Genomic DNA, 27,561 nt, shown 5'->3' with positions numbered 1-27,561 from the left:
TTGTTAAACATTTACCTGGAATTTTTTTTTCTTCCAAAATCTTATACCCCAGCACAACGAAACCGCTGAGGCTTCAAATCACATCGGCCTGGTCCGGGCATGCCACTAGGAATGGGCAAACAGGGGGCGGGGGCAGGGTACCCGCGGGTTTTCCCCGCATTTGTCAAGCGGGGGTGGGGGCGAGGGCGGGGGCGGGGTTTCCCATTACCCATGCGGGTTCCCCATTTTTTTTTTTCAACCAGGACATTTTTATAATTTTTCTTATTCCCCATGAGGATCGGACAGTTGGATCTTCGTATAATTGTGAAAAGACGATTCAAAAGGAGATCTGTGAGGATTCGACAGTTGGATCGTCGCATAATTTTGTGAGGATGATTCTAAAGGCGATCTGGGACGATCCAACCGTTGGATCTTCACATAATTTTGAGAGGATGATCCTGAGGGCAATCCGTGAGGATCCGACCGTTGGATCGTCATATAATTTTGTGAGAATGATTCTAAGGGCGATCCGGGACGATCCAACCGTTGGATCTTCACATAATTTTGAGAGGATGAACCTAAGGGCGATCTGTGAGGATCTGATCGTTGGATCATCGTATAAATCGGTAAAGATGATCCTCTAGGTGATCTGTGAGGATCTGACCGTTGGATCTTCGTATAATTTTGAGAGGATGAACCTAATGCAGATCCATGAGGATCCGATCGTTGGATCATCGTATAAATCGGTAAAGATGATCCTCTAGGTGATCTGTGAGGATCCGACCGTTGGATCTTCGTATAATTGTGATTTGTGCATTATCTTTTGTTAAAAAAGGAAAGGAAAAAAAATCTAAAAAGATATAAAATAAAAAATTTCAAAATAGAAAACCAAAAAAGTTCATATAGAGAAAATGGCAAATGCGGGAGTGGGGGCGGGGGTGGGGAACCTGTTCCCCGCTGGGGCGGGGCGGGGAATCCCCCATTTGAAAATATCCCCATTATTTTTCTCTCTTTTTTCTGTTTTTTTTTTTCAGGGAAATAGGCAAATTTCTCTCTCTTCTTCCTGATCTTCACCAAGGGCCTCTCTCTCTCTCTTCTCTCTTCTCTCTCTCTCTCTCTCTCACACACACACTGTTCTCTACAACCAAAATTACCCCAAATTGGGTTCCTCTTCTGCGGCGCCATCACCTTCGCTCAGCCCTCGGCGGTGCTCGCCCTCCCTTGGCCCGAGCCTCGTGGCCAGCTCTCTCTCTCTCTCTCTCTCTATCTCTCTGTTTCTCTCTCTCTCTCTCTCCAAATCCCCAAATTTGGAAAACTCAAAACCTCCTCACCTTGCTTCTGGAAAATCAAGCTCACCAACTTGCCCCACTAGTTCTCCGCCGTCCCTCTCATCATCGACCACGACGCTGCCGCCGCCGCTCAGACCAGCACAACCCACGATGCCACCCGCTCCCACTCCCTCAACTCCTGCTTCAACCTCACCAAACCCCAAATCAGAAACCCTAGCCTCCAAGCGCCCCAGCCTCTCCATCTCGATCTACAAATCGAAACAGCTGACGTCATCGTCGGAATCGGAGGCGGCATCTGAGAAGAAGTCGCCGTCGGAGCTGCGCGAATCGATGGGATCGACGATTGGTTGTGATGGGTGCACCAGTGGGTGAGTCGGGGCGGGTCGGGTTGGTTTGGTGGCTCTGGGTTTCTAGGTAGGTAAGGGGACTATGGTGATTGAGTAGAGGAGAGAAGGGTTTGGTAAGTGATTCCGGCGCGGCAGCATGGTGACGAGTGATGGAGGAAGAGAGAGAGAGGAGGAAGAGAAGGAAGAGGGTGCTATAATGTCGACCGTAAAAATAAAAAAAAGAAAGAAAGAATACATTTAAAAAAAAAAAAAAACAGAAAAAAGAGAGAAAAGAATTAATTAATAAAAAAAAATGATGGGAGGGTATAATAGTCATTTTATCGCGGAGATACTGCCACGTCAGCGCTTTAACGGAATTTTTGGCCAGAAAGTCACGGCAAGGTCCTATTGGTTTGAAATTTTGAAGTATAAGGACTAAACGTGTGAAATTAAAAAGTCAGGGACTGAAGTGTTTTTAGGGCAACAGTTAAAGGACTAAACAGTATTTAGTCCTATAAATAATCAGCTGCGTATGTTTAGAAATTTGTTGAGTACATTTAAAAAGACTCTTAGAAAAAGCTAGCCAAACAAATTGGAGTAAGATTCGTCTTCATTTTGTAATCATGAGATTGAGTGTTAGAGGTTGGCACGGCAAATTCTCTCACTAATGTAAAGTCTCTATGTTGTTTCCTAGTGCATTTTATTCTTCGATCTTAAGGTTGCCTTTGTTTGTGCAAGTCAAATATTCTATTCTCATACAAACGAAAAGATGAAGAAAAGTGTGTATTAATTTCCGCCACTGTGACATACTAATTTGTATGATACTTTGTACGATGTACGTAATGCCATGTCACTTGCAATTATGCAAGTATTAACCTAATATAACAGTTATTTTTATCTTTCGTATTCCTATTTTGATCCATGTGTTTAAAATGTTTACAAATATTTTAATAATCAAAATGATGGCCCAAAAAAAATTATCATATCTTGAATTTTTGGACATCACATTACAAAGTCGGTATTGTTTTTTTAAAGAATTGCAAATTCTTTGTAGTTAATTTCAATTTGAACTTATGTATATTCAAACACGGCAAATTGTGTAATTAAACACAATCGATAAATCGATTTTGAAGATTATATTGACACTTGTTTAACCAATTTTATAAATATTCGTGTACCACAAATTATACTTGAATTCATTAAATGTGTATTATTTTGATTACCTCTCAGAGAAAAAAAGAAAAAAAGAAGAAGAAGGATATCATTTTCTTGATTTGTTGTTGGTTTGGTCGAAATCATTATATGTTGCATCACTTGATGTCTGATCGGTATTCACTAATGACTCATCATCATAAATACGAACGAAAGCATATATTTGCTAAAGCAAAATCTTCAAAGATGTATGTGATCCACTAAAAGCTTCAATTTTTTTACAAAGCTAGCTTTACATAAGTTTGGTGTTACAATCAGAATTCAGGTCGATTGGGTCATCAAGTTGCGCATAGCCCTTTTAAGTACTACACGCTTTCAATGATTAATCCAAATCGCAAAAGGCCATGCACGTATGCCACTCATTTCAGTCATTTGAATATGAAGGGTGAACAGCTAGAAAATAAGAAGATAAGAAAAGCAAAGTTTGGTATAGATAGTGCATCACGTAAAATGCAACCAGACACCAATGCGGCAATGCCAATACAAAACGTTAATATATATAGAAATCTTCTTATGGTTTCTTTGTCATTCTTCCCACTACGTTTTTGTGTAAAACCCTTCGCCAATCCATTGCACAAAATCTATCTCCCTCTATATGTGAGCCATTGCAGGGACAAACTAAGCCAGTTGCCCAACTCGTGAAATAGATAAAATGCGTGAGAATATGATATCGAGTCATCCACCCATTTCTTTATTTTCACTATGAACAAATATTAAGCCAACCCCAAATGCATGCACAGAATGCATGATAGTTACAAGTCTCCACCCGACCATTTCATCGATCTAGTGCACGCATGAGATCTTTTTTTTGGTCATGTATGCATATGCACGCACGAGTTATGTAAACTATCAATATATCAATTAAAGGAAGCGGTCAACTCTTTTTAATGAAAGATGGAAAAATTGGGTTAACCAAAATCCATAACTTAATTCGTATAAAATAAATGAATTGAAGTTTTGACTTTTATGTGTGCATATATACTCTCGAGCACGAGCCATTTCAAAAAAAAATAAAAAAAACTCTCGAGCACGAGAATTAATTTTAAAATTTTATTTAATATAAGAATAATACTAAGTGAATCAATAACTTTCACATAAGGGAAAATTTTAAGAACAGTACATGAAGTATCGGTCATTCTAACCTTTCGTGAATCAACTTTCGAAACTATCAAAACGGTACATGAATTTCAAATCTCAACCTAATTTTGGTGTATGCCATTACATTCTCCGTTAGTCAATGTGATTTCTGTCAAACTTTAATGGGCAATTCAGTCACTTCTTAATTTCGTATTAATTGATTATTAATATTAATAATTAATGAAGAGAGAGAAATTTAAAAAAAAAAAAAACAATATGTTCTCTCTCTTTTGTCCCGTTCAAACCCAACCCAGCAAACTCATGTTCTCTCTCTCTCTCTTCCCCCCCTCCCCATTCAAACCCAGCAAACCCAGCCAAGGACCCATAACTTGTGGCTCAGCTCCGTTTCTTGTGGCTCAGCTCCGTTTCTTTTCGCATTTCCAGACTTCTCTCTCCAATTTTCTCCGTTCATTTTCAGTCAATGGCTTCCCGGTGGTTGAAACTTGAGGTTTACCCACTATTCTTTGTCGTCGGAGCTGCAGTCAGATTGTTTTTTTTTTTTTTTTAAGAGAATGGGTATTGGTTTTAGATCGGAGAGGGACCGGATCATCCTCGGGTCTGGGCAAGGACATGTCGCCGTTAGGGGGAGAGGGGACGAGATTAATGGATCGATTGGTTGGTGGTTGGCAGCGATTTGGCGTATGGCTTGAGGTCTGGTGTTGACCATGGTGGATTTGTGGCTGGTTGTGGGTGGAGTGTTGAGATCGGTGGTGTGGGAGAAGGAAGGTGTTTGGGATGAAGTGCACTATGGATAAGGTGAAGACAACGTGCAGAGAAGGGGGAAGAAGAAGGACGCGAGAGTAAAACAGATAGAGTGAAGAAAGACTGAAAGAGAGTGAAGGGGGAAAAGGAAGAAGAATTCCAGAAGAAGGAAAAAAAAAAGATAGAAAGAAGAATCAGAGCCAGAGAGAGAGAGAAGAAGAATTCCAGAAGAAAGAAAAAGAAAAGGGAAAATTTCAAAACAGTAAGGTGAGGGAGAGGGAAATTGCGGAGGTTAGCTGGGATTGGTTCGATAATTGCAGGCCCGGCCGGCGGAATGGTGTGCTGTTGCAGATTCGGAGGAGGTTTGATGGGGACGAGGTCGGGGCGACATGTCGTGGCTCGGATCAGATTGTTCAGATCTGGGTTGGCTCGTTTGCCTGCGATCTGGGTATGGATCCGATTTATAGGGTTGCTGCCTCCTCAAGGCGTGATGTGGCTGGCAGAAAGTTGATGGTGGCGGTCCGGCCGAAGTGGTGTGGTGGTTGCGGTCAGTACAAGGGGGAAGGGGAGAGAGAGAGAGAGAGAGAGAGAGAGAGAGGCGCTCAATTTAGTTGGGTTTTTTTTTCCATGATCCTTGAAAAGACGGATTTACCCTCAAAAGTTTGACAGAAATCACATTGAATGTAACGGCATACACCAAAATTAGGTTGAGATTTGAAATTCATGTACCGTTTTGATAGTTTCGAAAGTTGATTCACAAAATGTTAGAATGGCCGATACTTCATGTACTGTTCTTGAAATTTTCCCTTTACATAATGTGAATTATGAGTGGTTCACTTAACATTATTCTTAAATATAAATGTTAGTTTATGAAAATATACAAATCATATGCAAATCATATGCGTAGAAATCAGAAACCCTAGCACAGTCACACAGAACAAATTTGTCATGTGGCATTATTTATGACGCACTAGTTACACAGTCGTGTTGTCCCTCGCTATATAGTTACTACCCCCATTTGTGCACTGCAAGTAGCTAGTTTACACATTTGACTCTGAAAGAGAAATACGATCGAGTCGTCGGCAGTGTATACTCTAGTGTACTGACCATTGACCATGGCACTGTTCGGAAATTGGATTCCAGGGTTTCATTCGTTTCGTTCCAAGTCTTGTCTCAAAGTACGTCCCAGCTTACCAGTTACGTTACTTACGTACTCTTTTTTCTCTCGGAGCTCGCGTCGGTAAGGAAGGTCAGGTCAGTTTCAACCCCAGAGCCAAAAGGGTTGCAGTTTTAGGTCACTTTCAGGACCTCTCCGTCTAACAACTCATTCTATAGTCCATACCTGTCTGGCTCTATTGCGAGCTTAGCTTGCCCTACTGTGTCTATTTAGACCCGCCTAAGGCAAGCTCTTTTCTTTATTGTCCTTTCATTCGTCTCTTTCTCTGCTACATCCCTCTCTGCGTATTGTGTTGTCGTCTAACCAGTGTCGGTATTGCATCTATTCACCCCAGACATTCCATTAATAAACCCTAAACACCACAAAACGACAATCAATTAGATTCCCACAATCAAGATTTTGTTGCAGGCTTGCAGCTATCTAGCTAGCTAGAAGATATTGCTCAGCAAGAATCACACTTTGGATCTGACAATGAGTCTCCGATCATACTCGGTGTATATCTCCCTTTCCTTTACTATAGGTACGTAAACTGAATTTCATAAACCCATAAACGATTCGATTAGGATAATTCGTGTCAAAAATCTTATAATAGACGCTATTTCACTCTGATAAGGTTGATTATCGAAATATTAAATGTCTCGAAATGTTAGCACAAAATTCAGATTGTACTTAATTAATTAATTTGTAACGCTATATACTAATTAGTTTTGAATACTTGTGAATTTCTTGATTAAGAGTAACGGATGGAAGTCATTTCACACGTTTAAATGTACTATGTGTGTAACACAACACACTATTGTGATCAGTATTATTTCTAAAAGTAACTTCTATATAATTTTTTCAAAAATGTTCTAAAGCATATGATATCCCGCATTTCAATCTTCAAATACAGGACAAACAAATTTAGTCGTTAAAAAAATTTGAAACTCTGTAACATGATCAAAGTTCTCTACATCTCCTTCCCTCCTTCCTAGTTTGTGCAAGCAATACCCGTGAAACCCTAATACCTTAAGTAAACGAAACAACTCTTTAAGTTACCACCACAAAACCTTTTCAGAGAAAACTGATGAAAAACCAGTAAAGCACAAGGAAAGGGCTCTCCCGTGATTATTTGTTTTCTGACACCCGGCATTTCGAGTTTTCCGCTACACTACACCATTGTAATGTCTATTTCACAAGTCTATTGTCTCTGTCGACTACTGGGTCGTCTTCCTTTCCTTGATCAGAGAAAAAGAGAGAGAATTGAGTCAGTTGGATTTGTGTGTGTGAAACTGTGAATCCCTGCTGCCTGCTGGGGCTCAGGGCTCCCATGGTTATCGCCACAAATATAGTGGATTCATCACTCATGAGGAGGAGGATGATAATAGGGTTGATGAGGACTATATGATTTGTTGTCTTCCAGATTCACATTCATTGTTTAATCATTCACTCAATCTTATGTATTCCACATTCTTTTGCTTTGGTTTTCTCATTTATGTGATTTTCTTATTCCCACTCTGGTCAAACAAGTGAACAACCCATCTTCTTGTCAATTTTTAAACTTTTTATTTCATCCAACCAACTTCAATGTTTATTGACATAATAATCTTTGTCCCTCAACCATATACAAGTATGTGTCATCAAAAAACCATATACAAGTATGCCAAGATCTAGATAATACAGATAATTAATAAAAGTATGTAAAAATTTAATTACCGTTTATTTTGGTCAACTAGTAATTTTTTTTTTAGTAAAACCACGGAGGTTAAATAATATATTCATCACAAGCCAGAGTAGGCTATTACATACTCTTCCGCTATTATTTAGAGACAGACAAGAAGCTAGTGGTAGTACCCACAAGTGGTACGTACATATAGTCCTACTCATTATACATTCAAATACGTAGAGATAGCGGATATCCTCCTTCGGTACTACTCCAGAGACGCTAAAGAGACATTGAGTGCACAATAGTGCTTAGGTTCCTAAATACAAGGAATTTATTGTAATTAAATAAAACTAAAAACATAGGGATGTGCCTAGGGCAAACACCCCAGCCCACCATAGAAGCCCAACAAACGTAGCCCAGAGAGGAATGACCCAACCAAGGCCCATCAAGGCAGCCTTGACTTGACCCGGCAACCACCGCCGTACCTGAAGCCCTGCTGCACCTTCGCACGCCGCCTTGACGCCGTTCAGACCAACATCGCTGACCACCACGACCCATCCCGTACGCCGCCTTGACGCCGCCACACCAGATTGCATGACCCAACAGCACATAGCCTTTGCCTCCATCGAAACCGCAAGCCGGCGCTGTCAAAACGAGTTCCTTCGGTCTCGGGCAACATGGCTACCGGAGTACAAAGACGACCACCGGAATCGCTGCCAAAAAACATACCTTGCAAAAACCTTGATCCAACCACTCCATCCCAAGAGCTACATAGGCAAACATTCAAATCCCGCCCGGCAGCAAAGCCATGCGGCTTCGGGGAAGCCAAAAGGCCAGGGCCGCCGCTAGACGAGAATATTCTCAAGGTCTTGAAGCCTCCATAGGGTTTTCTCAGAGAGAGAAAACGTTAGAGAAAGAGTTTTTTTAATTGTGTTGGTCAACTAGATTAAATGGGAGATACGTACTTTTTCATGAGCAACGATGGATTAATTTTGATGACAATTAAGTGGATGATGTCATATTATTTGATACACATGGATGTCTAAACGCAGAAGAGACAAACTTTGCAATTTAGATTCAGTTTTTTTTTTTTTTCTCCCTGAATGATAGTTTTTTCCTCACCCCATCCCTGATATCAGTGAGATTTGAACTCATGATCTCCACGGTGTTAGTTAAGCTGGCTAACCAACAGGTCATGGCTCACTGACATTTGTAATTTAGATTCAGTTGGATGAACGTAATTACCTGGGAAACATAATCCTTGTCTAATATACATGTCATTCCACTTAATAAACATATTATTTTTTCTTCATTTATATAGGTGAAAAAAATTGATTTATTTATTTTTTGAATAGGATTTGATGTTATTAGACCATCTCCAACGGAGAGGTCATTTGCCAGATGGACAAGGCAACGGTAAGAAATGATATAGCAACCTAACTCCAACAGATCTGTCAAATCCTACGTGGATTTGACATATCAAACCAATCTGTCAAATTTGACAGTTCTCCCCAACTCTGTCAAATTTTTTCTTTTCTCGCTCTTTGCTTCTGTGTTCTCACTCTCTCTCTCTCTCTTTCGTCTTACCCAGAACAAAGCCACTTATGACAAACCTTTCATGAATCATTCTCTGATTTTCATCTCTCAATTTCTTCCTACCATATACCATAAACAATTATGGCAAATATTCGCAAAGTCCAATTTAGATCTGAGATTTGGGGTTGGTGATTTAATGGAGATAATTAAGCAAAATCAAGAACATCTTACACCCAAAAGCAGATCGCCTTTCTTCAACATAGGTGACAACGAGCGGGGCAGAGATGGAAGAGATCGAACACGGGAATAAGAAGCAAGCAGATCTTCTATTAATTGGGCTTTGCTTGTGTCCCTCCTTATTGCAAAGTCAAGCTAAGCTATTTCCTGATCAAGACTCAAACTTTGATCTTTCTTTCTTTGTTTTGATGCTTTTTGCAGATCTTAGTCTGAGCATAAAAAGGGGAAAATTTTAGTTTTGGGTTGGTTTGCTGGGGGGAGGGAGACAGAGAGAGAGAAGCTTCTGAACCAGACCCAAAAATGGTTGGGTTGAAGTGCTGAACACGAACAAGAGAGAGAAGAAAGATAATTTTTTTTGTTATAAATTTGTTTGAAAAATAATAAAATAATATTTAAATATAACTAATCCATTGGACCAAAAATGACCATAACACCTCATCCTTCAAATTCAAATTTGACACAAATTTTTTAACCTACCCGTTGGAGATGCTCTTAGATATCAAAGCCATGAAAACAGGACAGAGTCTAACATGCACATACATAAGAATCCGGTAAATCGGATAAGACCTATCTAAGCCAATACTAAACTCATTAAAGTCTAAGGGACGCTCGCCGGAAAGCAAGCTTAAGACGAGCAAGAACAAACTCGCTATTTTAAGGAAACATCATTCATCTAGTCTAATTTTCCAGCACGCCATTGTGGTACAAATAACAACTAGAAACATCTTAGAACAACTCATAGAGATTACTCCAACTGTAGAAGGCTTGTAAACCGGATGTCTAATAGTAGAGACTTAAGAAAATACTGGCTCCGCCCCCTTAGGGTTGGAGCCAGCACCCTCCGTAGCCTCACCAAGAGCCAACAACATCGGCAACAGGTTGGTCTTGCTCTGCTTGTCCATCGCCATTGTAGCAAACTCAACCAGCCCGAACTTGAGCTCAAGACTAGGCCTGAAGGCCCAAGCATCCTTCATACCAAGTTTGAGCCCAGGCCCACCGGCCCAAGCCCAAATCTGATCCAGAGGGAAAGAGACCTTGATCCTCTGCCTCCAGCCAGTCTCTGTCTTCTCTGTCACCGCCAGGCCATCCTGCAGCCGGCTGTTCCACCCATTCATCAAGCGCTGACCACCATGGCCAAGTCGTCCGGCAGAAGACCCACGATTTATCCTCGATCTGCCCTCAATTTCAACCCCAATTTCAACCCCGTAGATCACCAGAGCAAATCCAACCCCGATGAAAATCCACCAGATCAAACCCAACCCCGACTCCGGCGTTGCCTGCATCAATGCCATCCACCAGTGCAAACACCAACACCTGCTCTGCAAGAGAGCAACTAATAGGCCAGTTCCACCATCGAAGACCCAATTACGCTGCCCGGTCAGACACCAGAGCAGCCACATCAACACTGTCCTCCAAAGGCTGCCTCGCCATCCCTCACACCAAGGATGAAGGCGGTCAGTGGTGAAGCACGTGCGTCGAGGCGAACACAGATGCGGAGATGACAAAGATCTCCATAGAAGCAGCCCATTGAAGGCGGTGGCGCTAGGGTTCCGAGTGAACTCGTTCTCCCTCTCGACTCTCATCCCTTTAGGATGCTTAATAACTTACCAAGTTGACATGGTCAAAGTCAAAAAAAAAATATTTGATTTATTGTATAATGGTGTTAGGAAAAATAGGAAAAAATAAAAAATAAAAAGAAACATAATTACAAGGGACGGTAGTTAGGGAAATTTATACCAAATTTTTTTTTTTTGAATTAAAATAATAGAAAAAATAAAAGGGGTGTGTGAATAGAAAAAGTTAGTGTGTGAATAACACCATTCTATATATCCACTAAGGGATCCATTTTTTGGTCTTTTATAGAGATAGGGCATTAGACCAACTTTTCGATCACATTTCGGCATCTCAACCATTCAGTTTTTAGGTCCTAATGTGTAGATCATTCTGCAAATTTTCAACCAAATCGGTGATCGTTAAGGTATCAAACTATAATAAATCAATGAAAGAACCAAATCTGTTAAACTTGAACCGTTCATACTTATAATCTTAAGTTGTCATTTTGAATGCCTTAACGATAATCAATTTGGCTGAAAATTTGCAGAAGTGATCTACACATTAGGACTTAAAAACTGAACGGTTAAGATGCTAAAATATGATCGAAAAATTGGTCTAATACCCTATTCCTAGGAAATACCAAAAAAAGGAATCTGTCACTATATATATATATATATAAGTGTTGTTCTAATACTTTGAATATATGTTTCGGATTATGTGACCGGAGAGTAAAAGTTTGTTAAACTTACGTTTTTTTTTATTTTATAATTTCTATAATACTGAAATAGGAAGAATGTAGAAACTAATTGGCAGCTAAACTAGTCGCCCTATCTATACCTATTTTGTTTCGTTGAGCAGACTTATTTAAGAATTGAAGAAGAAGATGTCGTACGAAATAAGAATCTAATGCAGAAGATTGTCACGCTTCACTATCTTTTCTCTATGAAGAATCTTAATTAACAATTAATCCTGACCTCAAAAAACACATTAGAGTACATACTTGCCGACATCAAAATCTTGACCTACAGCTTTTGTCATGACAAGATACCTCCTTGCACTCGCAGGTCAATGCACTATTTTGGCCATTGGAATTGGAGATAAAAAGGTGCATTTTCACTTGGAAGAAAGGTAAGTGTTAATGTCTAGTGGCTAATGGCTAGTCCAATGCCAAAAGAAAATGAGATGTCACCTTACGTTTGGCTTTTGCACTTTCTAATGTTGTTCTTGGAGATTGATCAAAATCTTCTATTAGCGAATGTAAGGATGTCGCGAGTTCTAATTCATCCCTAAAGAGAGAAGTGTCTCCCATTCGGCATCTACGTTTGAATTTGATTTCAGGTGAGAGATTTCACTGCAAACATGAGAAAGTGCTGTTAGAATGTTGAATTATAAATATTTGAACTCTAAATGATTATCATGTTACGCATTAAAATCCCACCTCAGCTTCAATCGTAAACCATTTACCAGCCACCCTGATGCTTAAAGATCATAATTCGACTCATGTTCTTGTTCAAAATCCAAACTTCAGGGCTTGGATTGAACAAGAAAAAAGTTCGAATAAAGTAATTGCTTTTGTCCCGGCCTGTACAATGACTCCAAGTCTCCAACACTGCAAATGTGAGTCAGTTCACTTCATTCAACAAAGGGAAGCATACCCATGTGCCTTATGCACCGGGGGCTGTTGATTTTGCAATTGCCAGAGAGTAAACCAAGTTAACCAACAAACAAAAGTAGGTGTGAGTAAATATATAGACCTAGCGTCTAGCGAAGCAGAAGAGCCAAATGGCGTTATCTTGAAGGCTTATTGATCCAGCATTCCAGCTAGCTAGGCCAACAGTTTTTCACAAAAAGGGGTCTTTGTCCTTGAGTCCCTTATTCCCCCTTCCCCATAACCATGCACCTCTCTTTCACTTTTTGTGCTTTGCAAAATTTGCATGCTCCATTCTAGTAACAAAATGGCTGAAAAGTTGAACAGAATCGAAACCAGAATGGAGACCCATGATTTTGTGGAAGATGAATAAGAGGGCGATGCCACTATAGCAATTAGCAAACAATGGTACGTGGAAACATGCCATAAATTATGGTGGGTTGGATTGTCGTTTTAGTGTTCATAAGGGTCCCCATTGATATCTCTATCATTTGTATATAGTGTAGAGGCTTCTGTTTTCACATGCCTCATTAGAGGCCAACATGCCCAGCTGCTCCAGATACCCAAAAGATTATTTACTGTTTTGGAGCCTTTGGATTTCAACCTCACTTTTGGAATTGAGTGGTAGTAAGTTAATCCGTAACTAATAGTAGCTAGGAATGCTACATATATCACATTACATTTCTCTCATGGGTAACTTTGGCAATTTCTGTTTAAGCAAACTGCATTTTAGGTTTAGTATCGAGTAGTTTATTCTACTTGAAAATGAAGCAAATAAAATTCCTTTGCTCTGTGTTTATTACTTTCCAAAATAAGAGTGGAAGAAATAGGCCTCTCCTTCAACTTTTTTATATCCATTTTCTTGAACGTGTTCAAATATCTATGAATTCCTAGGATTTCATGAACTCGGGGAGCCTAAACTCATTATTTTCTTTTTCTTGGACCTCACTAAGCTCATCGTGTGGTCATGTCACCATGTGTCGTCTTCAATTAATGTTTGTCTCTATAACTTAACTTTTGTTAAGAGTATCTAAACGACTCCTATGAGTGTTTGTTTTGAAAATGAAGATTCACAGTCCAATAATCCTCCACTATATTAGTGCAGATTCTTTTCTCTCTAGTTCTCAATTTTTCAAGAATCACTCACTCTTTCTTCAATTCCCTTGCATTAGCCAATGCCGCGTTTGGTTCGCGGAAATGAAAGGAAAGGAAATCAATTCCTTGCACTTTCCATAGGCATGGGAAATTGTAATTCCCAGCAATTTTCATTTCCAGTGTTTGGAAAGACTAGGAATGTAGTCAGAATACACATTTTAGTTTTCATTGTAGGGGTAGTGCAAAAATCATACAAACAACAAGTACAGTTGGTTATATTAGCAAATAATGATTTTGAGCAGGAACAATTTAGTCATATAATTTTGCAAGTGGGTGGGGCCGTGAGGGGGAACCAATTTCCTGAGGTGGGTGGGGGGGAACCAGTTTCCTCCTCTTTTTCCTTTCATTTGGGAATCATTTTCCCTTTCTTGCCATCCCAAACACAGGAAAACACAAGAAAGGAAAGACTTTCCTTTCCCAATACCCAGATTCCGAGAAACAAACACAGCCTAATAGATTCATCCAATTACACCAATATATATAATAGCCGATTAGTTAAGTTTGTTAACTTCATGTAGTTAAATCTGTTCATCGAGTTACCCACCTTAACGGTAAATAATTAGGGAAAATTTCACAAACAGTACACCAAGTAAAGACCACTAATAATTCTTATACATAAAGTTCCAAACCAAACATTTCGGTACACGAAATCTGAAACTCGACCCACTATTAGTACACGACGTCAATTTTTGACACCAAAATGTCTATTATGTCTTCAGTTCCTTTTTTTTTAAATATTTTTTTTTCTGTTATTTTTTTTTCCTTCGTTTTTATCTCTTTCTTCTTCCTTCTTCCGGCTCCACGAAATCCACCTCTGTTTTCATGTGAGAAGAAGCCCGAGCTCACCCACCTCTGTTAACTTCTCAGCCACCAAAATAAGATAACACAGGTGCACACGCACTCTGAAAAAAGAACAAGATGTGAGAAACTTTTAAGATCAAAAGAAAGAGCAACGAACCAATTCTCTTTTCCTCTCCTCTAACTTGTCTAGTATAGCTTCTTTGATGATTCCATGTCATCTCCAGTTTCAACTGATGTTTTGGAGTTGCCAACAGCTTCTTCTGATCCGCGAGATCGACTGGTATCCAATTGGAGCAGAACTTGTTCTCGGGTGGAGGAATGGGTGTTCAATTGGAGGGCAAGGGCGGCTTTGGAAGCGAGGGAGTGAGCCTGGAAGAAGGAAGAAGAAAGAGAAAAAAAACGAAGGAAAAAAAAAATAATAGAAAAAAAAAATTATTAAAAAAAAAAAGAACTGAGGGCATAATGGACATTTTGGTGTCAAAAATTGACGTCGTGTACTGATAGTGGGTCGAGTTTCAGATTTCGTGTACCGAAATGTTTGGTTTGGAACTTTATGTATAAGAATTATTAGTGGTCTTTACTTGGTGTACTGTTTGCGAAATTTTCCCAAATAATTATGAGATCGACAGAAAAGAAAGAAGGACAAAAGGACAGTGATGAATCCAAAGCCAATGGGCCACCAGCATTAATGACCTTAGATTTTCAGAACAGCACCATTTATTGTTCAGGTTTGGCCCATTTTTGGAAGTACCATGCCCTACATCAATTGACTACGTTCCGCAGTTATTCCATATTCATAAAAACCAAGAATTCTGTTCTGTTCTATCAAAAACAAATTAACGATTAGAGAAGAACTCTATTCTATGTACTTGAGAAATCATAATTTAAATTTTAAAACATTAGAATTATTTTATTTATTTATGTTTTTTTTTTCTCATCCGATTTTTTTTTATCGAATGAAGTGTTACATATAGAATTAATAATACAACCAGGAGTCACTAACAAGCTTACTCATAACATAACGCTAGCCCATTGAGTCTAAACCTATCTTCTCATGTCTGGAAGGACAATAAGGAGCTCGTACTCTCCAGTACACCACGAGATTGGAAAAATAGTCATGCGGAGGCAACCATGCAGAATCTAAATCTGACAAAGTGCCAACTCTACTGGTGTATTGGCATATCAACCAGGTAATGGCTCCAAACCCGTGAATGGTGTACTCGAGTCAACTCCGCCTCCTACTAAGTACTAAGTGAATAAATATGATAATCTTGGGTGAATTCCGACATCACTCATCCATGATTTTTTTTTTGTGATTAAAGCATAATAAAACGATCACAGAGGATCAGCGACAACTTATTACCGAGAAAATAGAAGCAACAAAACATGTGATGAAATCCAAAATGCATCCGAGAATAAGCTTTCAAGCAAAATGTGTCTATTACCTACTGGCTAAAGGAGTAAAGGGGCCCAATAAGCTTGATGTTGCTAGTTGCTCTATAGTTTATACATGAAATATTGAAGGCTCAATAATCAACCCGATATACATGAAATGGATACAGCTTTTGGCAAGATGTAGGAGGGTGGCATGCACCTGTTGCCCCAGGCTCCGTCACTGCTTTTGTGGATATGGATGAATAACTCGTCGGAAAGTGGTTGATAACTTCCTTGAAAACTAAATTAGTTAGCAGAAAAAGTGTATACAAATACTTGCAGATATGGTTATACTCGTGGACAGCAGCACTAATAGTTCCAAACCTCATGTAGGTTGATTCATTGAACAGAACAGTTGGAAGCACGTCGAGCTTGTCGAAGAGGAGTCTGCAAATAAGGGCAAGAAGAAGATGGCTGTCACGAATCGATCTCGAATACCCTCGGATGTTTTCCTTTTCTTATTTCAGTTAGGGGATTATTGAAGAGAAATAGGACATAAGAGATCCTGTAATATTATTGCTTTCCCAAGTGGAAATAGGACACAAGATACTCCCCATCATAAGTACATGTAGTACGTAATTCAGATTACTGGTTTGTAGTGGAGATTACTTACTCTTAAACTTATTCGTCTTTCGCATTTTCAACCAAAACATATGGGTATCAAAATGGTGAATGTCTTGGCAATACTTGTGCTTTCATTGTTAGCTTCTACAACTACATCCCAAGCCAATGTGTTTGATGTGACTAGTTCAATCTATGGTGGAAAGCCCGGGTCTGATATTGCAAAGGTACAATATTATCTCTAGAAATTCTGTACGAATGCCAAATTGCAAATATGCATATGATTAGGTTTGTCATCATTAACTTGTTATTTTTTCTGGTAATGTCTTTAGGGTTTGGCAAAGGCATGGAGAGATGCATGTGCATCAGAGTCAGCAAGTAAGGTTGTTGTTCCGAGCGGTGCGTACAAGTTAAAAGAAGCAACATTCGAAGGTCCTTGCAAGGCTCCGATTGAGGTTACGATCCAGGGAACACTGCAGGCTCCAAAAGACCGAAGTTCAGATACTTGGGTTGCTTTTAGCTCCATTGACATGCTCACCTTATGGGGTGGTGGAACTTTTGACGGCCAAGGAGCACATGGTTCGAAAGACGGTGATATCAGAGATATCAGGTTCTCCTCCATCACCAATTCCATAATCATGGACATAACTTCACTAGATAGCAAGAAATACCACATAAGTATTTCCGAGTGCACCAATATTGTGTTTGACCACCTTACCATTACATCGCCTACAAACGATGCTAACACGGATGGAATTGACATTGAGAGTTCAACAAGGATCAATGTCACTCACACAAATATTGCTACTGGAGACGATTGTATTGCCGTTGGCGAAGGCACCAACCAGCTCCTAGTGACCGACGTTACTTGCGGACCAGGCCACGGCATAAGCATAGGAAGTCTTGGATATAAGCCTGATGAAAAGCCCGTGCTTGGAGTCACAATCATGAACTGCACCCTTGCTGGCACAACCAATGGCGCGAGAATAAAGACATGGCCTGATTCTCCTGGTGTAAGTACTGCCTCGGATATCCTCTTTGAGGATATTGTAATGGTGAATGTCGAGAATCCTATCATCATTGACCAAAACTACTGCTCGGGAGATGAGGATAGATGCAAACAGAATACTCCGTCAGAAGTTCAGATCAGTAATGTGAGGTTCAAGAACATCAGAGGCTCGTCTGCAACTCCAATTGCTGTAAACCTTGCATGTAGTCCGAGTGTGCCATGCCAGAATGTGGAACTGGAAGATATTGATCTCACATACAATGGCAACGAAGGCTCTCTTTCGTCTCACTGTATCAATGTCAGGCCTAGAACCACTTGCGTCGGAAAAGCTCTTGCTTGTGCTAATCTACCAGGCTTACCATCGGGTGATTCGCCGCCTCCACCACCGTTATATGATTACCATTCACCCATGATATACACTGGCGGCCCAGACAATAACAGTTGTTGGTGGCCAAGACCACCGATCATGGGGTATCTACTAATTTCAGGTCTGGGTGTGTGGCTGTTGCAAGAGTTGCTACAAGCATACAGCAAACTATAGTCATGCCATACGTAACAGTAATATATATATATATTTTAATTTTTAGTACTCCAGATATATTTTTTAAATTTAGTACTCCAGATGTTTTTTAATTTTTAGTACCCCACCCAACAACATGGTGGCACTTTCAGTCCGGTTGCACTACTTGGCATACTACAAGCCTTTCTACCATGCTTGACCTTACTAGCTTTAATCTACTATCTACCAATGAAGAATTGGCACACAAGCAGCAAAAGAAGGCAGCATAGTCGAATGGAGTCTAATCTACTGGGAACGTCTGTACTGATTCACAATTACCAATTCAGTATCAGTAATAATGTCCACCTCAAATTCTTTCAGGTGTAATTGAAGATACCACAATTGATAACAACAATGCAGTGAATCCAACGAAGTCAAGAGACTTGGAACTTCAGTAGGAAATTTAATGTATAGGTATTGTGAGAGGAGCGGAGAAGGTTGTGAAAAAGGTGGGAAGTGGTCAATCGCCACATCCCAAACAAACAGTTGAAAATTAAGATTTCTAAACTAGAAAAGTGAATGGAGAAGGTTGGTGAAAAGGGTGGAAAGGAAAAGAGTGTACCAACACACTAGTTAAGACAGAGTAGCAATGAGAACATGGTTGAGGATGTAATGGCACCAAAATGAAAAAATCTGGCATGGAAATGGAAAACCAGGGCACAAACCAGCACTCGACATTTTCTCAGGCAACATGAAGTATATGTAAAAGAACGAACAAAGACAAAATTTCCATCAAATTTTCAACAACTTTAACCACCTATTGAAAATAACATTGTCTTGGCTTAATTAATGAGACTACATAAACATCCACCAGAGCCAAAGGGGCAATAATACGGACCCAAAGAAGAACAAACATCTTAGACTCACTTCCACTTAAAACTATTTATTTACTATAAGGATCATAAAACATAATAGATTCATCAGCCAGAAGAAGAGCCTCTAACCCATAGCATACTTCTGAGTCCAGGATCGAGCAGTAGTCTCATACTTGACTCTATCAGTCTTGTACATGTGAGCAATCTCAGGCACCAGAGGATCATCTGGGTTTGGATCTGTCAGCAGTGAGCATATGGAGAGAAGGACCTGCAAGAAACAATCATTTTTTATCAAGATAACATAGGCATGCAGCAAGATGATACTAAAGAAAAAAAAAAAAAAAATTCACATAGATTTAGTCTAGTGCATTGCCTTGGAAATGGTCAGGGCAGGGCTCCACTGCTCTTTGAGGATGTCAAGGCAGATACTACCATTGCTATTAATGTTGGGATGGTACACTTTTGTCCGGAAAGCAACCTGCTCAATGCATGAAGAGTGCAAAATATGGTTATCCCCAAGGGAAAATAGAGAAACAAACTTCCGACTTGTGTTAAAGTCGATAACCTAAAACAGACTGATGAAAGCTAGCCCCCTAGATGGTACAAAGAAATGAAATTTTTCATGGCAAGGCTATATGTACCTTAGGTGGCTTGAAAGGGTAATCAGGTGGGAAGTGAATGGATACAAGGAAAACACCTCCAGCAAATGGGCTGTCGGCTGGACCCATAATCGTAGCTTGCCAATGGAACATATCCTCAGCAACAGGACCTGTTGAGAAAGAAGCTGTAAGTTGAAATCCGTACCTATGGTAACATCTTAGTAAACTTCAACAGAAAAACTTTTAACGCTTCTTTTCTCCTCTCCATAAAAAACCGGGTTCTGACGAAATACACATTTGGTCAAAAAGCTTATTCACTAGTTTAAAATCACAGTTACATCCATCCAACTTCCAACCAGTGAAAAACAGGGTAACCAATCCTTTCAGGGTGGAATCATAAGAAATTTACAAGTAACAGAGTGCTGAGTGACAAAGACCATTATCTAAAGCAGGATAAGCATCAAATGGGAAAAATCACATATGACAACAAACATTCTATCAGTAAATAGAAGAACACTAGTGAATACTAAAGCTATAACTTCAGAAGAATTGAAAAGAATGTGAAAATAAATGAGATGATAGAAGCAATACCAGCACTGCAGGAAGCTGGCGGGTCTTTCTGCAGGTCCTTCAACTCCTTGCTGATCCGCTTTGAAGCCATGGCAAACTCCTAAACCCCTATATAGAATTAAACACAATCAAATCAGAACTTAATTCTCCATGACATACAATTGAGAGCCACAACCAACAAAAGGAAACACAGATAACAGAATCACGATTTCTTGCTACTCCATACTGTGATAGAATACTAAAGTTCTGTGCATGTCCAAAACCTGCTTATAAATGATTCTTAATAGTGTTTACTGTGGTAAAGCTCATCAAGTGCTTCTCCAAGAAGCACTTCTACAACACCAAAAAAAAAAAACCCCAAATACATACTTCGAGTCCATTAGACTAGAAAATCCGGCGAAAGTCCACAAAATTTCACATCAAAAACATGATTTTTCCCTCTATTATCAACCATAATTCATCAAACAACAACAAGGTCCAGACTTTCAACACTCGAAAAAAACAGAGCATCTAACAAAGTTGATGAGCTAAAAATCAAAGCGATCTATACAGATACAAAAACAAACACCGAAATTCATTATTCTAATCCACTAATTCAATAAACAAATCCCGACTCTATAAAACAAACATATTAATATTCCACACCCCATAAAACGACAATCAAAAACCCCAAGGCTCGAAATTCTCCGATGAATCGAAGAAGCGAGGCCGGAGAAGACGAAAAGAAAGAGAGAATTGAGTGAATCGAGATGAAAATAAGGCGGAGGGCGGTGGCTCACCGGCGCTAGGGTTTTCTGTGCTGGTTTTTAGAGAGAGGGATTCTCCGACTGAGCTTGAGATAGAGAAAATATGAGAGAGAAATATAAAAGGGCAAAGGGTTTGGGTTGCGTTATATAATAAAGCGCAAAAAAAAGAGTGACGGCCTTTAAAGCCCAATTTTGATTTGTGGCCGTGGCTTCCCGCCACGTAGGCTCCTTCTTCGGCACCTGCTCATTTGCCACACTCTTTTTGTTCAATATTTTTTCTTTTATATTCTTTTTTTTTTATTTGAAGAGATTTTATTAAAAAACAAGAAAGAGATTTTGCTTTGATGATGTGGTCGGGTTTCATCGAATCAAGCTTGATTTATTTCTTGATAAAGAAGACAAAAATAAAATTATATAAAAGATAAAAAATTAATTATTAGCTGGAAATTTAAACTGTACGCGTGTTAAGTAAGCTAAATTATACGTGCAAATAGTTGTATATGGGCTTTGGCCCACTTTAGGGAATTGATTCTCATTATTCTCTTTTGTTTGGTTTGTTTATTTTTCCTAGCTTATCCTTTGGTAAGGATTAAATTTTTATCCATCCCTAAATCAATGGGGGCTAAATTTTAACTTTACATATTCAATTAATAATAATACATAAATAGTTCAACAAAACACGTAATGAGATTCTTTCATTGAATGATGTGTCAGCAATTTCACGAATTCATTCTGTTTGTGGTGAATTCACGTTTATGTTGCCACTCCCTCTTTATTTTTTGTTGGAACCTGTGTTTGTTTTTCCATTTTAGATGTGGAGACAATAGATAATATCTTTTTCTTGAAATAATTCCATTTATAGTCCATAAAGGAATGCAAATAAGGACAACTTTTAGGTTCACTTGAACTTGCCAGTTGGAACTTGGAACCAAAAATTGACATAAGAGTCTACATTACACCGTCAAAGTTACAAAAAACATATGAGTAAATTCATTATATGATACCTGAGGTATGACCAATTAGACACTTTGGCACCTAGTCTTCAAAAGAGGGCAATTTAATACCTGAACTTAGGCTTCGTTTGACAGTTTGGTACTTCTGTTAATTTTTTCAATTAAATGTAAGAATAAAATTGACATTTAGAATATATATATGAGAGTTTCTATTCATACCTCTAAAATTAGCATTTAAACCTCTCAACTTGATAGACCTCCAACTTACTTTTACATATAATCAATATGTTATCTACACCTCCCTAATTTTCCCACAATACCCTTCATCCAATAAAATCAATAAAAGCCTTTTTTTTTTTTTTTTTTTTTTTAATACATGTATTCTAAATGTGTGTTGCTAAATGAACCCAAACAAACATCTTAACACACCTAGCAAAATTTTTTATTATCATTCATTTCCAACTTGATAGATATCCAATGTCCTCTCCCATTAATGTTTCTAAACCCTATTATTCAAAACCTCTAACGATGCCTAGCGTCCTCTCCTACATTGAGAGACACCCATGTTTTATATTTCACATGGTTTCAACAGATTATTGAACTTCCATTGGTGATTATCATCTTTTGGAGCATTGGTGTTCAATAGGGTTGCAAAAAAATTTGGTTTTGTGAGATAGAGATTCTCCATTACAACATACCCGGTAGGAAATTAAAGCAAAGCCATGCATCTTCGTTGTCTTTATGTCTCAGTATGAATGAATACATGTCAAGAAGAAAAGATCAATTAAAGGTCCAATTGATCCAAAGAAAGTAACTAACCATAGTACAATGACCTATAATTGCAGAGATATATGTTAAGGAACCCATGAGAGATTACGCAAGAAACATCATCTTGATCTACAAGGTCAAGAACGAAGTAAGTGACTTCTTCCATAGATTTTGATCTATATTTTAGGATTTATGGTGGACGCGAAGGTTTTCTCCAAGTTGAAGACAACGTATTGTTTGTGGAGCTAAGAAGAGATTTTTTTTCCCTCTCTTTTTTGTGTCTTTATTGGTAATTTGATATGAGTTGACAAAGTTAACTATCACTTGGAAAAAGAGAGAGGTTCAAGTGCCAAATTTAATTGGAGGTATGAATAGAAGCTCCCTATATATATATAAAATTAAAAAAAACATGAGTTTTGTGGGTTGATGACCATCAGCCCTGAGTCTTCATCATTTTTGGGTCATTTGGGAGAAAATGAACATGAATTAATGCTTTTGGGTTATGTTAAAGATGACATAATTGAATTTTATGTTTAACAAATTTAGTCGTCGTGATTTCAACACTCAAGAGACTACTGTCAGTGGATTAGACATAGTTCGGTGAAGTAGTCTCGTAGGTGTTCAAATCACGATTACTATATTTCTTAAACATAAAATCCGATTATTTCAGCTTCAACATAACCCATAAGTATTAATTCACACCTATAAAATGGTGAAGAATGGCCATCAACCCACAAAACTCATGTTTTTTATTTTGTTTTTGTATATGTATTCTAAATGTCAATTTTAGTCTTACATTTAACTGAAAAATTAACAGAAGTACCAAAGTGTCAAACGGAGTATAAGTTCAGGTATCAAATTGTCCTATTTTAAAGACTAGGCACCAAAGTGTCCAATTGGCCATCAGGTACCATAGAATGAATTAATTTACCCAAAACATATCTATTGCACTTGGCATATCTTGATAAGAGTCTATACTAGACCATTAAAATTGCGAAAAACATATATATTGCACCTAGCATCTCTTGATAAAAGTGTGAACTACATTAAAATTGAGAAGAGAGGTTGGCAATGATCCTTTTAGATCCGTTTTCGACTGGTCTACATTGTCCTCCAGCCTCATGTTTGAGGTCATAGTTGTGTTTCCAAGAGAAATTCTATTTTCCAACAACAGTTCTACAACTTTTAGATGAGACCATGAAAAAGGTCGGTAGCTTCCCAATGCCCTTTTTCATATTCCAACATATATCTTACGTCTAAGATTTACCTTCAGCCATCTTCAAGATCAAAGTCCTGGTGCAATGATTTATCCGCACTAAAATTTGCAGAAAACATACATATATGTCCAATCCCCAACACTTTGTGAAGCAGCCCTCCACCCCAACTGGTATTGTGAAGCAGCCTCGACAATTGCTATACTACTACATTACTGCTATTAAAACTTTGACTGTTAAGAACCAACAATGTGTCTTTTACTTGATCATGTAGAGGCCAAACATTTGTGAATTTTATTGACATTAAACCAATCTTTAAGATTCTCATAAAAAAAAAACCAATCTTTAAGATATTTTTGTAGTACTAACCTTGAATTGAAAGGAGGTCTCAATTAATAGTGTCCTTATGAACTAACAAGGGGTGAGACCGTGAGAAGATACTTTCTATTGGATGGAACTGTAGAATATAAAATTCCACATAAACTTAACATAGAACCAACCATTAAAAATGCTAGCAAAATATTGTCGTGCAATTCCGAAATAGATACGTTGTTCTATATTAATTAATTTTTGTTCAATCAAGAAAAATATTACGTAATGACTCTAAATAATTAGAGCACAACTCCCTTCTTTTGATTTGTTGGTAAAAAAATTTCTACAAGTAAATGAGCAAAGAAAAGTCTAAATTTTTTTAGGAACATTTACTTTCGAAATGTAATTGCATGAATACGTCTCTGAAGAATATCCAAAGCATAACTAGAGTGGAACGTTGCTTTCAGACCCTACAAAGCTTAACTTAAGGCCATGGAAGACTTATTGGATAATGGAGTATGATTAATTCAGGACAAATAATTTCCATGGACTATGAGCCATATATTAGTGGAAAATTATATTAGTTTATAGTACTTTTCACTAAACAACTGATAAAGATGGGGGAAATTGCAACGAAGAGGCACCTTCCTTTTAAAAATTGCATTTTGGCCCAGAAAACAATGCAACAATTAATGCATGATTGCCACTTGTAACATAAGCAAGTAAAGTTTCACACCCAGATATGGTTTTTGGATGCTTCCTGTGAAATCACCTTTGTTATATATATGTGCAGGCAACACTGGGTTTTTTTCCAACTATAAATTGGAGAAAGCTGGTTAGGTGAGAGACCAATTTTATTTTGGGTCTTCAGGTTTTGGTGTATATTTATAATTTATAATATGTGAAAAGTCAGCGAAGGTGGTTCTTGTTGTAAATTTTGAAAGAAGGAGTTGGATGGGTGGAGAGGGACGACAATACGTGGTGGGTTGAGCACAAATATTGGGAGTTCAGAAGCCAAAGAAAAGGAAACATCAAGGTGACGACTAACAGGTTCCTTTTTATGCTTCTAACTTTGGCTAATTGCTTTCTTTTGTCTCCAACACCACCCTATTGTTCAAAGCTTTGATCTTTGCTTGATGGATCTTTCTCCTTATGATTTTTTGTGAGGTGGTTTCCTCTGTTTATTTGGTTTGTGATTGATTGTCAGGCATAAATAAGAGAAGCCCCATTTCTGATCAAGTGCACATCTTGGTGCTTCTGATCTTGTTACGGTGTAGAAGAGCCTGGGAAATTCTGGTGTTCCTCCTGTCTTTTTCAAGTTATGATCTTTTTCATTTGGTCAAAGCTTGCACTTTCACTTTCATTTGTTTTCTCTTGTTGTTCTTCATATGTTTCTTAGTTTCGTCAATCGATTTGCTGTTGATGAACTAAGCACAGAACAATTTACCATTCCAGAATGTTCTCAGGAATGCAAAAGAGAGAGTAGCTGTTGGTGTTATTTTTGGATCATTTGAGAGTGAATTGAATCTAGTTACTGCATGTGATCTATATGTCTTTTAACTGGTTACTTATACATTCAATTGTAGACATGCATCACTTACCCTTGGTAAAGCATTGAAGTACATAGCGCATGCCTAATGTCAGAATTTACTCCTAGTCCCCTTATCAGAGCTTCACTTTCTCATTATATTCGGCTATCAGTACTACTTTACACTTTCATAATTGAAACTTTACATTCAAAGCAATAACATGTTAGATGGTCACCGGCATGATGCATTATTTTAGGCATCACTTTAATCTCATTCAAAGTGGACTTATGTGATCTGGGAAGGCTGGAATTGAGTCGTATAGTTTTATAGTCATACTCATTTGTTTATTTGATTTGTCTCATTGGATTTGTGTGCATGTATCACTTTGCAGTTTGTGCCTCGCATTTATCTGCATTAGCTGTTCGGATGTCATTTGAAGTCTTCATTTACTCTATTTGGCAGGTACATTAGTCAATCCAATCCTGCTTCCCAAATATTGTCTTATTAATTGGCAATGGGGGCTGTAGTGGGAAAGGCCAATAGTGGGAGTCTTTCGATATCTGAAACAAAGCTGGAAGCCAAAATGGTTGAAGCTATGCAGCGAAGAGCAGCTAAAGGAAGTGTCATGAAATCATTCAACAGCATAATCTTGAAGTTCCCAAAGATTGATGAGAGCTTAAGAAATTGCAAAGATATTTTTCAGCAGTTTGGTGTGTATCCATTCCATACCCCCCCCCCCCCCCCCCCCCTAAAATGTCCCAAGTGGTTGTTAACTGTCATGATTTTCTCTACAGATGAGGATTCAAATGGCATCATTGATCATGATGAATTGAAAAGAGCTTTCTCAAAACTGGAAGTCTCGTTTACAGATGAGGAAATCGATGATCTCTTTGCAGCATGCGATATTAATGAGGATATGGGAATCAAGTTTAATGAGTTCATCGTTCTTATTTGCGTTGTCTTTCTTCTGAAGGATGATCAGAATGCTGGGCAAAAAGTATCCAGAACATAAAACTTGATTATATGATTCTTTTTTAAGCTACCATTTGTCTGCAAAGCAATTTACATTTTACTATTGTATTTTTTTCGTTCTTTTTTCTCATTCTCTGTCTTCCGTGACTTTGCTAGAAAGTGGATATGGGAATGCCAAAGCTGGAGGCCACCTTCGAAACATTGGTGGATGCATTTGTGTTCTTGGATAAGAACAAGGATGGTTATGTCAGCAAGAGTGAAATGGTTCAGTCCATTAATGAAACTACAACAGGAGAACGCTCCTCTGGGCGAATAGCCATGAAAAGATTTGGTTTGTTCTCTCTCTCTCTCTCTCTCTATATATATATATATATATATATTTGTTATTACTTCTGAACACAATATATATATATATATATATATATATATATATATATATATATATATATATTTGTTATTACTTCTGAACACAATTATCGATGCTGAGAGATGTTAATATCAAGTAGCCAGTATTGTTCATCTCTATGCATCCATATGAACTATGGTTGTACAAATAGGAATTACTTCAGTTTGATAAATGATCTGAAGTTGGATGTTGGAGAAACTCTTTTGACTAAACCTTTTTCTTGTTTGTTGTTGCAGAAGAGATGGACTGGGATAAAAATGGAATGGTGAACTTCAAGGAGTTCCTTTTTGCATTCACTCGATGGATTGGAATTGACGATCTTGAGGATGAGGATGAAGACTGAAGGTGAAGAGAAGGTCTGATATTTAGAGCAAGTCAGGGAAGCTGCTGTCTATGCTTTTACAATAATGGCCCAGTTGATATAGAGCATGTAGAATGATATAATCATTCCTTCTTTGAGATCACCTTGTAAATATTTTGAAGCATATTCCAATTCTCTTGCTGTTAAGGATTCTTCTTTTAGTTGATACTTTCATGAAATGCAGATCTGTAGTAGGATTTTCGGGACATTGCTTTTCACTCTCGTTTTCCTATTTAGAGGAGAAATGATCAATTTCCTGCCCTACACATGATGAGCCATGTGCTTTTAACACTAGAGCAAAACTTCCAAAGAGCTCACTAGTGCTAAAATGTTACCATGGCTTTTCAACCATGAG

At 38.4% G+C, this 27,561-nt stretch overlaps 3 protein-coding genes across 9 annotated transcripts; 2 read left to right on the top strand and 1 right to left on the bottom strand.

The window, feature by feature from the left end:
• Nucleotides 1–16,485: 16,485 nt before the first annotated feature.
• Nucleotides 16,486–18,834, top strand: LOC133732823 (polygalacturonase-like). Its single transcript, XM_062160412.1, has 2 exons — nucleotides 16,486–16,620; nucleotides 16,726–18,834. Exons 1-2 carry the CDS (start codon nucleotides 16,486–16,488, stop codon nucleotides 17,941–17,943), a joined length of 1,353 nt encoding a protein of 450 aa, XP_062016396.1. The 3' UTR covers nucleotides 17,944–18,834.
• On the bottom strand, nucleotides 18,688–20,875 carry LOC133732821 (ubiquitin-conjugating enzyme E2-17 kDa). The gene is made up of 5 exons (XM_062160411.1): nucleotides 20,725–20,875; nucleotides 19,967–20,053; nucleotides 19,418–19,545; nucleotides 19,150–19,254; nucleotides 18,688–19,044 (listed from the first exon to the last, which is right to left on the bottom strand). Exons 2-5 carry the CDS (start codon nucleotides 20,034–20,036, stop codon nucleotides 18,901–18,903), a joined length of 447 nt encoding a protein of 148 aa, XP_062016395.1. The 5' UTR covers nucleotides 20,037–20,053; nucleotides 20,725–20,875; the 3' UTR covers nucleotides 18,688–18,900.
• A 3,813-nt stretch (nucleotides 20,876–24,688) lies between these two features.
• On the top strand, nucleotides 24,689–27,412 carry LOC133732785 (probable calcium-binding protein CML21). Of its 7 annotated transcripts, none has more exons than XM_062160366.1 (6): nucleotides 24,689–24,974; nucleotides 25,146–25,234; nucleotides 25,930–26,177; nucleotides 26,262–26,464; nucleotides 26,596–26,770; nucleotides 27,082–27,412. In XM_062160366.1, exons 3-6 carry the CDS (start codon nucleotides 25,982–25,984, stop codon nucleotides 27,186–27,188), a joined length of 681 nt encoding a protein of 226 aa, XP_062016350.1. In that variant the 5' UTR covers nucleotides 24,689–24,974; nucleotides 25,146–25,234; nucleotides 25,930–25,981; the 3' UTR covers nucleotides 27,189–27,412. The 7 variants fall into 7 exon arrangements, with proteins under 7 accessions (XP_062016350.1, XP_062016351.1, XP_062016353.1 ...); XM_062160367.1 differs by having other exon boundaries at nucleotides 24,689–24,988; XM_062160363.1 differs by having other exon boundaries at nucleotides 24,691–24,974; nucleotides 25,146–25,256.
• Nucleotides 27,413–27,561: the final 149 nt, after the last annotated feature.

Source organism: Rosa rugosa, chromosome 2 (assembly GCF_958449725.1).
Source record: "Rosa rugosa chromosome 2, drRosRugo1.1, whole genome shotgun sequence".
Lineage (NCBI taxonomy): Eukaryota > Viridiplantae > Streptophyta > Magnoliopsida > Rosales > Rosaceae > Rosa > Rosa rugosa.
This window is presented reverse-complemented; position numbering and strand designations above follow the sequence as displayed.